Raw genomic sequence first — 13,229 nt, 5'->3', positions numbered from 1 at the left:
TCCACATTATAATGTGGAAGCACCACATAATTATTCATTCATTCCAAACCTGTCAGTCTCTGCACAAAACTGCAGTGACTAATAACCAGTTTTGCCTGTTTGTTTTAGGTAAAACACATATACAGAGCGAATCCCCAAATCTTAAAGTCCTATACAAGATGTTGCCCTATTTAAAACTTCTGAATTGTTTTACTGGATTATTTTAGTTGCTTTGTGGTATTCTTGACTGTTGCTTCATTTGTAACAATTCTAGCTAAGTCACTTTCTTTTAGCCAGTTACCTATGACATTAGACTTCAAGATATTATTAGCAATTTCTTGTAGGTGTATCCCAGTGTATTATTTATTTTTATTTTCCTGGGGGGGGGGGATTTTTTTTCTATTTGTAATTCTATAAAAGCCATAAGAAATTTATCAATAAAAGCTCATTGTTCCATAGGATATGCAGAGATGAACTCAGAATTTCAAAATATATCTACAGAAATTTTTTTTGTTTGCAGGTATTTTACACAGCATTTTAGCATTAACTACAGAACATTAGAGCATTAGGCCTTTCTGAAGGGAAGGGCAATCCCACTGAAGTTCAAGTTTGGATGCTAACCCAGCAGCGTGGTGAATCCTAACCTTAAGTTGAATTCCTCCCTGCACGCCAGGACGTGGGATCCCAGAGCACAGTGATCCTCTGACCCAGCAGGCACAAGCACGGTGACATTTGCCTCATTACACAGTGTCGCTGAATTGGAACTTGCACGAGTTTGGGTTCAGGAATTCAGCTGATAAAGGTGGGTTCAGATTCCCACCTGAACCATTCGCTCAGCCTTTTTGTGTGGCTTCAAAAGGGATCCGTAAAGAAAACTTCTGTAGCTATACCATCTGGTGCTGTGACCACGTTTGCATTTTTGACAGAGCTTCCTTTAATAGTATGACCTTTTTTTTTTTTTTTTCCAGCTGCAAATAATGTTTGGGGTTTTCTTAAAGCAGCTCATGAACGTTTTCTTTTCCGTTTCTAGCCGACTTAAAGAACCAAGGAGAATCGGTTAGGTAATGGCTATGTTTTCTCGTGACCGGAGTGCAAACTGAGAGATGTGGCATGCTGTTAAGGAGCACTGCTGGCACTTTTGCAATCGGCTCTTTAGTACAAAAGACCGTAGCATGAAGTCGGTTATGATTTAGCAGTCACAGTAAGCAGCTGAAACATCAGCTTAGAGTAAGCAAATTATTTAGGAATCAAGCAAGAGTTACCTGCTTGCAACAGCATAGTTATAATACATGTTGATGATGATTATACACTACAGCTTTTAAGTTTCCATTCTAACTTCTTTTCCTTTAATAGATTTATAAATTCATCATTAAAATTAATTAAACCAAGATCTCAAACAGAGCACTTACCAAAGAAAAACTTCAAATTAATATCTTCTAATCCTTGAATACAAGGAAGTCAAAGTAATTTTTTTAAATGCTAATTTTTTATATTTTCTCCAATCTGAATAGAAGTTTTGCTTTTAAGATAATAAATGCAACAGGACAGACAGCTTAACTATCCGAAAGGAATGCAAAGAAGGTGGAGAATTAGATGTTTCTGGACGATAACAACATCAAAGTGGTGGTAGCTACTTTCCAGGATTCGTTCAATAGGCTAGCACTGGAACCCAAGTTACGCGGCTAAAGACAGGTATTTGGAATCAAACCCCTGAACTTTCTTCCAGGCTGAGCTGCAGAGGTGGGCTATGGTCTAGATGCGCTCCCAGAGTACGGGTCTGTCAAGTGCGCGTGGCGGTAATCAACACGTTTGTGGAGCTGCTGTCGCGCCGGCACTCTGTGTTCCGCGGCTCCCCGACGGCCAGCCCGCAGAGACCTGCAGCCGCAGAGCTGGGGGCCGGCGGCATTCTCGCGGGGACCGTGCCCATCCCTGCGGCCAAGCCCCGCGGGCTGCCCTCGAGGGAGCCACTGAGCCGAGACGGAGCCTTTAGTCAGCGGGCTGCTCTCTTGGCTTTTCTTCACTTTTTTTCCAATGTGTAGATCTTAAGATTTTTTGCGGTGGAGGTGCAAACCTTTATAGAGAGCATGAAATCCTGGCTGTTTTCAGATGACATCTGTGGAATCTCAGTTCTAGGTATTCGCAGGCTACAGGTTGAGAATAAATAGTCTCTTGCTTCTCTGCCAGCTGTGCTGACTCTCACAAGAGTTATTTATATACACCACCAGCTTCGTCACCTAGTTAGCATACTGTCTTCCATGGAGAAGCATTTCTTTTATACCTGCAGACATCTCTTTATTTGGTTGGGGTTTTCTTACACAAATACAAACCAGTGCTGGAATGAAACACAATTATGTTTTAAACACAGTTAAGCGTAAAGGACCAAAATAAGATACCCAAGAGGGGGAGAGTTTGACAAACACTAGCACTGCCTAAGTTAAAAGGGAGTTAGGCAAGAAGGGGAAAGGGATGAAACCCCCCATTTAGACTTAACTGATGTGGGTAGCTTAGATATTGAGACCTGAACATCACAAAGCTGTAATTAGTGTCCAGGAAATGTTTTATCGTGCTTTCACTGTAGAAATACACAGAAATGAGAAATGGTTGTGTTCCGACACTGATGGAAGGACCTTTGCATGAAATTGAGGGTACTCCTCCTCGTGAGTGCTTTGGAGTTTTGTACCTTGCTGCCTCTGTCATATTAATCCATATTTGTTGGATGGGCTCCTCCAGTCATACTTTGTTCTCCTCCTCTGTGATGATTTATTGTGACATTTTGCTACCCAGATTCCAGAGGAACATAAAGTATAGTTGTCTTGGCTGGATGGATCCCAATGTGCTTTTTAAATGCATTTTACGTAAAACAAACTCTATATCATATTATTTCCAGCCAAATTAAATACAGCTGCTTCCACAAGTTAACAGGGCACCCATTTTGAAGTAGCAACAACACTGTGCTTCACAAAACAAACAATAAAAAACACTTAAATTAGGAAGATGATGTAGGTGGATTAAAAATAAACCCACTGGAATTTTACTAGGAAGGACAAGAGATTAATATGTCAGTTGTTGCAGAGACTGTTGTGTTATTTTTGGCAAATAAACAGTCATATCCTCTCTTATATTTCACAACTGAAATACAGTCAGGCCTCAGACGTGCTGTGCTGATTCATATTTGATTGGTGTAATTGAAAGTGATTTTTGATGTCCTGGCTGATGAGAGAAATGACTAACATGACAAATAAAACTACACCAGCTGGTGACATCCAGCTTCCTGGAAAACGTTCAGATTAAATGTAGGACAACAGGAACTCATTACAGGATCCAAATGTTCCTGTAGTGGTTTAATATTGACCAAAGTAAAGTCTGTGGATTGGGGTCAGGGTTGGTTTCATGCAAAGAGCGAGATAGGCACAAAAGCGGAAAAAACAGGTTATACAGGTGAAATGGAAAAAATAATAAGACCATTGTGCTGCTTTAGTGCCACCGGATAACAAAAATCTACTTTAGAATATCTGGAGAAACTGAAAACAGAAATTACATTTTTATATTCTATTCTAACTGCTGCATCTAGAATGTCAGCTGGAAAAGATGCAACTACAGGATGGAGTTGCGCAGGCTCGCAACGCGGAGCAGCGTTCGGCTAGGTAGCTCTCTTGGCAGTGCTGTCACTGCAAGCCAGCACACCCGCCACAGTTACGAAATGTGGAACTACCCCTCTCGTATTGGGGACCTATCTAGTTAAACCTTGCCTAGGGGGAATATTTCTGAATCTGTCCTTTGACTTGTCCCTGCCTCACTCCACTTTTCCGTTCTCGTGGCCAGTGTCTACTTTCTTCTCCCTTGAGTAATATTATGTCTCTTGAAAATGACAGGTGATCTTACACACTTAAAAAGAAGGGACAGTCGTTTGATCAGAGAGATGTATCTTCCCCACTCACGGAAGACAGTGAAAGGGACAAAATGGTCCATGAAAAATTTCTTTTTTTTCAAGTGGAGAAATCCTCATTTATCTCTGTCTTTCTCCAGTCAAGTTGATTTAAACTCTTTTACTGAAGTTCAGGTATCAGTGACATTGTAACTTACTGTCTTGTAGACTATTGCTGAGTGAAAATACAAAACAAAGTCACAGTCTTAAATGTGTGAGTTCATACAAACTTAAAGAAAACTTGTCCAAATGTAAGCCCGACGGTAGAGGATTTACCAGAGAGTAAAACTGTAACAGCGACACAAAACTTAATTATATCAGGAATGCGTACATGGGCAACTGATGACAGCTGATGAGTCAGTCTTACTCTGGTTGCCATCGCTTTTATATGCATCTCACAGCTTCTTGGCGACAGCTGTCACAACCTTACATATAGAAATATGCATCTACTGAAATATCATTGGGCCTTAGTTATTCTCATACAGAAATTTTTCTCTGAAAATGACAAGAGAGAGAACAAGTTATCATTGGTCTGTCATGGATAGGTCCTGAGAAACTCCTCAGATGTCCATCTAGAGTCCCTGTGATTTCCTTACATTGTGTAGCAATTCATGTAACTCATTAATATGGAATTGATCTTCATTTAATTGCTCCTATTTAATTTTTTTTTTTCCTTTTTTTCTATTAAAAGACCAGCGTAGCCAATCTGGACATCTGTAACTTTGCAATGAATTTGACAACCAAGCTAAGCTACAGCAGTTTTCAGCTGTAGAAACATGTTTCATTTTTCCTTTCCATATGCATTTAGATGAGGTGTTCAGATTGAAGTAAAAGAATCCAAACAAGTGTGATCTACCACAAAGATATCACAAAACTGTTTCTTATTATTGATAAAGCCATTTGATGCTATTTGAGAAACTGGCATGTAAAGGAGTTTTCTTTAGAAGATTATGCAAAGAGTTACAGAGACAGAAAGCAAGAAGATTCAAATCTAACTCTTATTTTGTTTATTGTAAATTCTTTGTAGATTAGCTTCACTGTGAGACTGGAGTGCTTAAATGATGCTATACGACATTCACAAAATGCCACCTAATCTGATAGGCTCTTAAACTCCTTTGACCTGTAAGTTCTGCAGCAGTATACACACACGGTAAAGTTCTAACAAAATTGAACTGCTTAGCACCTATTTTACAGCTAGGCTGTGTCAAGATTTGGTAGCTGTTCATAACCATTCCCACTAGTGAGGCTTAATCTGTCGGCATGCTCAGATTGTGTCTAGTCTCGCCTAAGGCTCAGGCAGGGAGGAAGTGGCTGTCCTCCTTTCTCCACCATGTCAGACATTCACCCAGATTGTGGGAAGGGCAACTCTGGGAGACTCATAAAGGACTTGCAATCACATCCTTACCTTACAGTAAGTCACTTGATCGGTAGGCCTTAAAGTGTTCAGAGATGAGCGCTCTCATTTTGGTTGTGCTCCTCTACCTTTCTGTTGTGATAAGGTGAGTAAAAGACTAGCAGCTCACCGACATAATTTGCAGAGAAGAGTTATGGTCCTAGGAGGTTCTTCGCGTAGGGCAACTTTTCATGCTGTTAGACAGCCAAAGAACAGGGATGTTCAGTTTACGAGAGCTCACTCATCTCATCTTGGACAGCCTGTATTTTTTCTCCAGGAACACGCTAAGTTAGCATGTTCTAAATAGGAATGTAAATAATGTTTGCCTTTATTGTTCAAGGTCGCACCAGACTACCTTTCAGGACAGCGGCTTTACCTGACTGCATTCAATTCAAGTATGGGGATTAACTCCAATTAGAAGTTTTACTACTAGTCTGTACGCGTTTACGTTAAAAGCAAGTGTGGTGATTACTGAGCTTGCATAGTGATAAGAAGGATAAGAAACCCATGCTAACTGAAGTCAACAAACCTCTTTAAAACTAAAGTGTTGGGATGCTGAGTGCTTGCTTCCTGGTAACTGGCAACTGCAGGAAGAGCTTCCCCTTCCTCCAGGACACAGAGTTCCTTGCAGTCATGTTCATAGACAGCCCGGAGATTTAGAGCTAGCAATTCAAGAGTTTATATTTTTAAAAGGGAACCACATGGGTTCAGCTTACAATAGCAATGTATAAACATGCTAAGGATAATATATAGGTTCATTGCAGGATCTGGCAAGATTTGGGAAGATTTTTAGCATACGATGGAGAGGATGGTCTTGGAAGAACTGGGAACAAAGTTTTAAATAGATTTCTCTAAAGTGTCTTACCTGATACTTGGGGAATAGTGGGAAGAACTGGTTTGTTTTTTTTTTAATGCAATGTTTTGGTGGGTTTAAACACACACACACACTCAAAACCTAAACAGTGATAAAGGACTCATTAGAAAACAAAGGTTTTGACTGGTGAATGAGGATTTTGAGCTAGTGACCAGGTATAATATCAATATTTCTGTTGGACTCCTGTTTTATTCAGTTATAATTATCTAAAGTAGAATGCAGTTCTTTTAACTTAGCCAGATAACTAAAGAGGAAACTCCAGCAGATACTACTCTTAATATTGATGGGGTAAGTCTTTACTGGAGTTACACTGAATTTTTCTTTCCTAAGAGAATTTTTTTACTGTACTTTTACTGTATGGTTCTTTTTACAGTATGGTTTTTAAATATGAAAATAGCACTATCAGATAAAGTGATTACAAGGAATAGTATGATATTTTCTAGAATAGTCTTAAACTGCATTTGCATTATAGTAAGTAAGGTGTACAGCATTTACGAGTGGAAAATATGCTAGAAAGATCACACCTATTTTCATGATTTTGGCTTTTTAGTTTAATGTGCTTAATCATATTTTGGCCTCATCTACAAAGTCTCATCGCATAGTATTTTTACTTTTCAGGAGATTTCTGTGTTACAGGGTTTCTGCCAGAAAGGTGGGATCATCATTTAGATATTGTTCTTGAATTTGTTCTGGTTTTCTTTGTCCTACCCAGTTCTTGTATTCTTGAATTGTAATTTCTTGTAAAGTAATTTAGGTTTTCATGAAATTACAACAAAAGTCAACTTTATGTGGGGCACGGGCCATTTTTTAATAGGGATATCAGTGCTGTGATTTCTTATACTGCTTTAATTTTACTTGCTTTATCCCTGCAGGTTTTTGCTTCACAGAAAGCACATAGAAACTTATCTTGCAGTGTCAGCTCAAAGTACTTTGTTTTTTCTGTATCTTGCTGTCTTTGTATTCAGATAAGCCTTATTAGTTCAGAGACATTTAGTTTGTGTGGATTAATAAAATTCAGGAAAGGAATTTTCAAATGAATCTTGAAAGCAAATCAGAGTACGAATCAGGCTTACTTAGATGCAGAGAATGTTCTGAGAAGAAACATTACCTTATGTTGATGATAATCAGATGTATATTGTCCTCCAGCTTATTATGGAGTGAATCTCAGCATTTTGCAGTTAGTGTTCTATAAAAAGAATATTACAAAACTTGATGATCTTGTTTTTACAAACAAAGCAATAAGAACACCCTAGTGTCTCGGTGTCATCCAGTGAGATGTTGCTTTGTTGGTGCGATAAGAGGTTATCGGGCAGCTGTGGAAAAGCAGAATAGACTAAGCCTGTACTCCACTATGACATCTGCATACAAATTTGTGTGGATTAAGTTGTAGGAAGAATTTTAAAACCTAGCAAAAATACAGAAAAATTTGCCCCTAGCATATTTAGACTCCATGACACTAAATAGCAATAAAATATATCTCTTCAGTCTCATCTCTTCAGGATTTTTCCTTACAAGTCTTTTTTATTTTATAATTTGAGTCAGGTAATTTAATTAATTATAATTTGAATGAATTCTTATGCAACAAAATAGGTACTTCTGTTTCCTGTAAAACACCAACAAAAATAAACTTTGTGGGACATAAGCCAGAACTGGGTTTCATGGAACAGAGATAGTCTTAGATATGTCTACAGGATGAGTGCAGAAAGCCACAAGTTGCCGTACGTATCCCATGAGCTGCTTTGCTTCAGGTCAGCTCCACTTCAGGGTTACGTGCTGTGCTTTTGCACAGACTTACTAGCACGCCAACACAGCGAAGCTTCCAGTCCAAAGGTAGGGCAAAACCAGCTGTGAGATGGGGCAGAGCAAGCTGATGACTGTTTGCCCCCATACACGCGCATGTAAGATCCGACCCTAAAATTTAGGTAGGAATTGCTAGGTGACTAAGCAGTATGATGACAGCTGAAAATTCAGATGCCTTTCAAATGCAAAGTGAAATACATCAGAAGGAATACTTTGAACCATTCATGCACATTAGTAGGTTCTGAACTAACAGGAAAAAAACATAGGTACCAATGTGAGCAGCTGAAAGAAAATTTCTGTTCAACATCTATCATTGATCAAAAACCCATGTGAAGATGCATAAAGAATATGAAGGAAAATAAGATATTCAACAGACAGAAGACTGTGTCTTACAGAGTCAGCAGGAAAGCAGGGTACTTAATAGTCTATAGTGTTAGCTCAGCACTGTAATGAAGATAGCATATATTTACCGGTCTTTTTCCATGTTTTAAGACTGAGAAGTTAGACCAGCTAAGCTTAAAAGTTGTGTGGACTACTGAATTTTTTTTGTTTAATTCTCCCCATTAGAATGCCACTCAAAGCATGAAGAATTTAATGATTGCTTTTTTCTGCTGCACAGAACCTGAAGCGCGTGGCAGAGACATGGATGGATGAGTTTGCAGAGTACATTTACCAGCGACGGCCTGAGTACAGACATCTCTCAACTGGTGATATCTCTGCCCAGAAGGAACTTCGCAAGCACCTTAAATGTAAAGATTTCAAGTGGTTCATGGCTGCAGTGGCTTGGGATGTCCCCAAATATTACCCTCCTGTGGAGCCTCCACCTGCTGCCTGGGGGGAGGTGAGGAATACACAAATTAGATCAAATTTAAATGACTCTAACATTTTACATTACAGGAAATTAAAATTATGAAATTAGATTTAGCTCCTATGATAAGTAGCGTTATTAAGGGAGTTCACAGTGATTGGAACAATCCCTGGACTAGCCATTAAAATGAGAAACCATCGCGTCTTAGAACTATCGCTGTCCCTTTTATACTTCATTACAATTGTGTGTGCACAGGCCATAAGATGTATGCACAGTGAGGACAAGAATGTGGAAAAGAGTATGTAGCACTCATTATTGCATGCCACAAGATGATTTTTAGATGCTGAGAATCACCTTAGTAAAAAGGAGGTCTGAAGTCAACACTCAGACCTCCATATCCTCCATATCCACTTTTGCATATCCACTTATATATACCTCCTCCTGTTCTTACAAGGACAATTGTATGTAGGTGGAGTTAGGTTTGCTCGGTTTTGCTCGCACGTGCAAGTGTGACAAGCGAAGCCTGGATACTTTTCTTTTAAAAAGACTGGTTTTGCTCAGCTTGTCTGCATTCTGTAGGTGTTGTCATGACCAAGTACCAGTAGCAGACAAATGCAATTTCTCGGTTGGGGGATGAAGGGAGGGAGAGACCACCAAAGAGAAGCCAATATCTGAGCATCACTCCAGAGCAGGGGGCGAGCAAACAGCCTGCTGGAACTCTCCACCCATGATCGAAGATGTTCTGCATTCAGACCTCTCTGAAGAGCAGAGCCATAGCACACCTTGCTTTGACTGTTTTGTGTAGAAGAAATGAAAACCCAAGGAGTGCAGGGGCAGGAAATGACTTCAATAGCTGCGCTGAAAAATTGCAGTGGCCTTTTACCTCTAGGAACTAAAGTGGATTCACTCCATGGAACGGTGGCATGCAGAGGGCTTTTTCCTCTCAATTCATTAAGACTTATAAAGAAGGCTTTGCTCTTTCAGTGTATTGTGCTACTTTTTTAAAAACCATAGGAATATCTGTACTGTGAGTTCTGGCCTTCTCTGACTTTTCTGGAGATGTTCTTGGGGCTCTCAGACCTTTCCTATTTGAAACCAAAGGATGAAGTTGAAACTTTGACCAAAATATTTGGTAAGACCCCTCATACGTCTGCACATCCCCAGTGGTCAAGGCTGGACCATGCAGGGGATTTCTAAACATAGGTCCCTCTACTATTCTCCAGAATTTCTTTTTAAAACAGCAAATTACCTCATTGCAAAATTTAAAAAATAACTTTAGGGTTTTTTGTGGTAGTAGCAATCCTTAATTCTTCTTTGTAAGCTACCAGTTACAGATGTTCAAAGGAACTTCAATTTATATGCGTCTCACTGTCTGCTACTTCTTGGCAATAATGAATTCCTTTGTCGTTAATGTTTCTTATATCTTTGATACTGCTGCCCATGCTTTATGGGATTAATGTATACCAAGAGGTAACGAGTTTATCAGTAGAAGTCAGGCTGGATCTTCCTTCATCATCTTCCACATGTATACGTGTGCGTCCTTGGAGGACTGTGATCATGGGATGTATAATTTCTCTGGCAAACTGAACAATCCTTAACTCAACCAGAGGGTCTAAGTGGAAGAGATTGTGATTCAGGTATTAATTCTATTCACAGCAATATTAATATACTCTTTGCATAAAAGCAAGGCTTTTTAAGAGTAAATCAAAGATCATAGCAGTGGTATCAAATCTGTACCTTAAAAGCACTTACTGAGTTCTTAGGAAAGAAGTGAAGGCTTTCTGTTTCTTCTAAAATGTACTTTCTCTAAAATAGCAAGAGAAGTTTCAGCCCTACTACTCTGTTTTTTCCTGAGACTGTCACATTCCTGTGAAGTTTTAATTAATTTGTTGGCACTTGCAAGGAACTTGAACAAACTTGAAGGTCAATGGCTCTCATAATTAGAAGCTGAAAGAGGAAAACAGACTGTGTGTTATTGCTTTGTAAGAATCAAGCAGCTCTAGAAACCTTGCTGATTATGCACACCAAAATTCTGTGCCAGGACGGACTGTCATTTAGTACCCTCTCTGCTTCCACTTGGAAAGACTTTTCATCTGCTTGCCCATGCCAGTCTGAGAAACAATAAACAATAAGGTACTCAGACAATTTTTGGCTCCAGCATTTTGATACCTAGCTAGTAAAAGCGTGTGGTGTGAAAGCAGACGTCGCATAAACAGCCTCTGCACAACTCCTCTTTTTTTGCAAACACATTTGTTTAAAATCTGACTCTTGCATTTCTTGACAAAATATGTTCATGATGGAAAAGAAGGAAATTTGCAAAACAAAAACCCAATGTTCTTTGCTACACTTGTCACGGCCTTATCTCTTCTGCTTGTTTGTGCCTTTTGTCCTTTGTAGCTGGCAGGGTGTACATTCCCTTGATATTCTGTTCTGCCTTGTAACATCTGAAATATGTGCAGTAAAACAATGTAACAGCAAACTCAGACAGATTAAGGTTAGTGAGACTGTCAGTTCTGTGTCTGGGTGAGATAACTGTACTCTTTCCTCTCCCACCGTGGAAAAAAGGATAGTTTTCAATTAGGTTTTGTTCTTATCCTTCCGAATATATTGGAAAGTGTGCTACCAGTTGAAAAACAGTAATACTCATACCATTCTCTTTCTAAGACAGAATAATTTATTTGTAATGTGTATTTGAAATCCTGTTGAAGGAAGTTAAAACAATAGCTGCATTAGGTGAGATTTGGACACCAAATCTTTACCTAGGAAGTACTTATGAATCTACAAGCTGTGATCCAGCATGAATACATTGTGCAGATATCACAGCTTCCAACGATATCTTTGAAAACCCATTTTACAGTAAATCCATCATATAATGTCAGCCATTGTAATTTATTTTAGACTTCATGAGTCCTATAGTCAAGGTGATATGAAAAAAAAAAATTGTTTTACTCAATCAAAAGGGAAATATTTAAGCTTGGTTTCATTTGCTGTTACCTGAACTTTTTATTTTAATACACAGCAAGTCTCTCAGTCACTGCAGCAGTGCTAAGCTGTAGGACCTGAAAATACTCCTTTCTCAGTCCCGAACTCGTGGATTTTACCGAATTGTTTTACAGCACTAACATGAAAATGTCATCCATGAAGTTAAGTCAAGTAGCACATTTGAAAAAGGATTAAAGCCTAAGAACTCACTAACTTCTCTTTTGATTACTTTCTTTTTTTAAAGTGTCATCCTCATACCTTAATAAGTCAATCTCAGCACACCAAGTGTCACACATCTGTTGTACAAAAGCGATATAACCAGCTATTCCCCACCCTGCACAGACCAAGTGCTGCACAGCTGGGCTGTTCAAATGCTTTCATCAGGATCAGTGTCGCACTGAATAACAGTCCCCTGTTTCTTCAGTGAGGTCTTTGGTAGTGCTTGACTTCTTTTAACTTCTACTTTTCTTTTTTTATGGCTTACACAAAGGATAAATACTTTTAAAATTACTATGTATCAGTTGACAGGAAAGGCAGCTCATTTTTCCATATTTGATCTGTAGACGTTGATAGCTCTAGGGTTATCTGAGAATGTAAGCAGTGCACTAAAACTGGCTTTAAGTGCTGCTCAAACAAAAAAAGCAACATAAATGAACATTGCTGATGTCTTCTAAGAGCTACAGCCACTTTCATATTTGAGGAATTAAATCAGATGTATGGAAAGTATCACGTAAACTGATAGCACCAAGGTGCCTCTCTTGTTGCTCTATTGGGGCACCCTAAGGATAGTCCCAGCACCATCTCCACATTCATTGTTCTAACAGATGACCATGTTGAACATAATGTTGTCTTTAGATTGCTATGCTCTCCCACTTTTTGCTTTTGGTGCAGACAGTTTTGTGCCATGGTGAGCATGCAGGGTAGCTCCCAGGACCCCTGGGAGTGCCTCTCCCTCTCTGACTTGTCCCCTTCTGCCCCTAGGAAGGCTGAAGTGACCCTGGGTGACAGCCTGGCTCTGGTACAGGCAAGGCAAGGCTGCTGGAGCCAGGACATCACCCACTCCCTCAACAGCAAATCTTGCAGGAACTCATTTGCCTGGGAACAAAGTTGTAGAGTTTTAGAATTATCAAAGAAAATTGGTCAATATAACCACTGGACCCTGGGAAGCTTTAGTTTTCCTCTGTAATTTCTTTTTCAGCCTAAAGTAAGGGGGAAATTCACTTTGCTTTAAAGTGTAGGGGTGTGGGGGGGAGGTTATCTTGGTTTTTTGTTCATTTAACATGGAGCATGCAAGTGTGTCATTACACAGCTCCCACCACAACGTTTAAAAATCTCAAAATTAATCCTAGCAGGCTGTATCAATGGCCTGAAATCTGTCGTTTCCTCAGAAGACTGTAATCTTCTGACAAGAAGATTATCATGGTAATCAACACACCCATTGCTTTCCAGTTTCCATTCCATGCTTGCG

General features: G+C 39.4%; 1 protein-coding gene across 1 annotated transcript in view; it reads left to right on the top strand.

The window, feature by feature from the left end:
* GALNTL6 (polypeptide N-acetylgalactosaminyltransferase like 6) overlaps positions 1-13,229 on the top strand; it is a 488,603-nt gene that overhangs the window by 454,017 nt on the left and 21,357 nt on the right. The window contains exon 10 of the mRNA XM_075499243.1: positions 8,591-8,812. Within this exon, the coding sequence (XP_075355358.1) occupies positions 8,591-8,812 (222 nt within the window). The remainder of the gene's footprint in view (positions 1-8,590; positions 8,813-13,229) is intronic.

Source organism: Mycteria americana, chromosome 4 (assembly GCF_035582795.1).
Source record: "Mycteria americana isolate JAX WOST 10 ecotype Jacksonville Zoo and Gardens chromosome 4, USCA_MyAme_1.0, whole genome shotgun sequence".
Classification (NCBI taxonomy): Eukaryota; Metazoa; Chordata; class Aves; order Ciconiiformes; family Ciconiidae; genus Mycteria; species Mycteria americana.
This window is presented reverse-complemented; position numbering and strand designations above follow the sequence as displayed.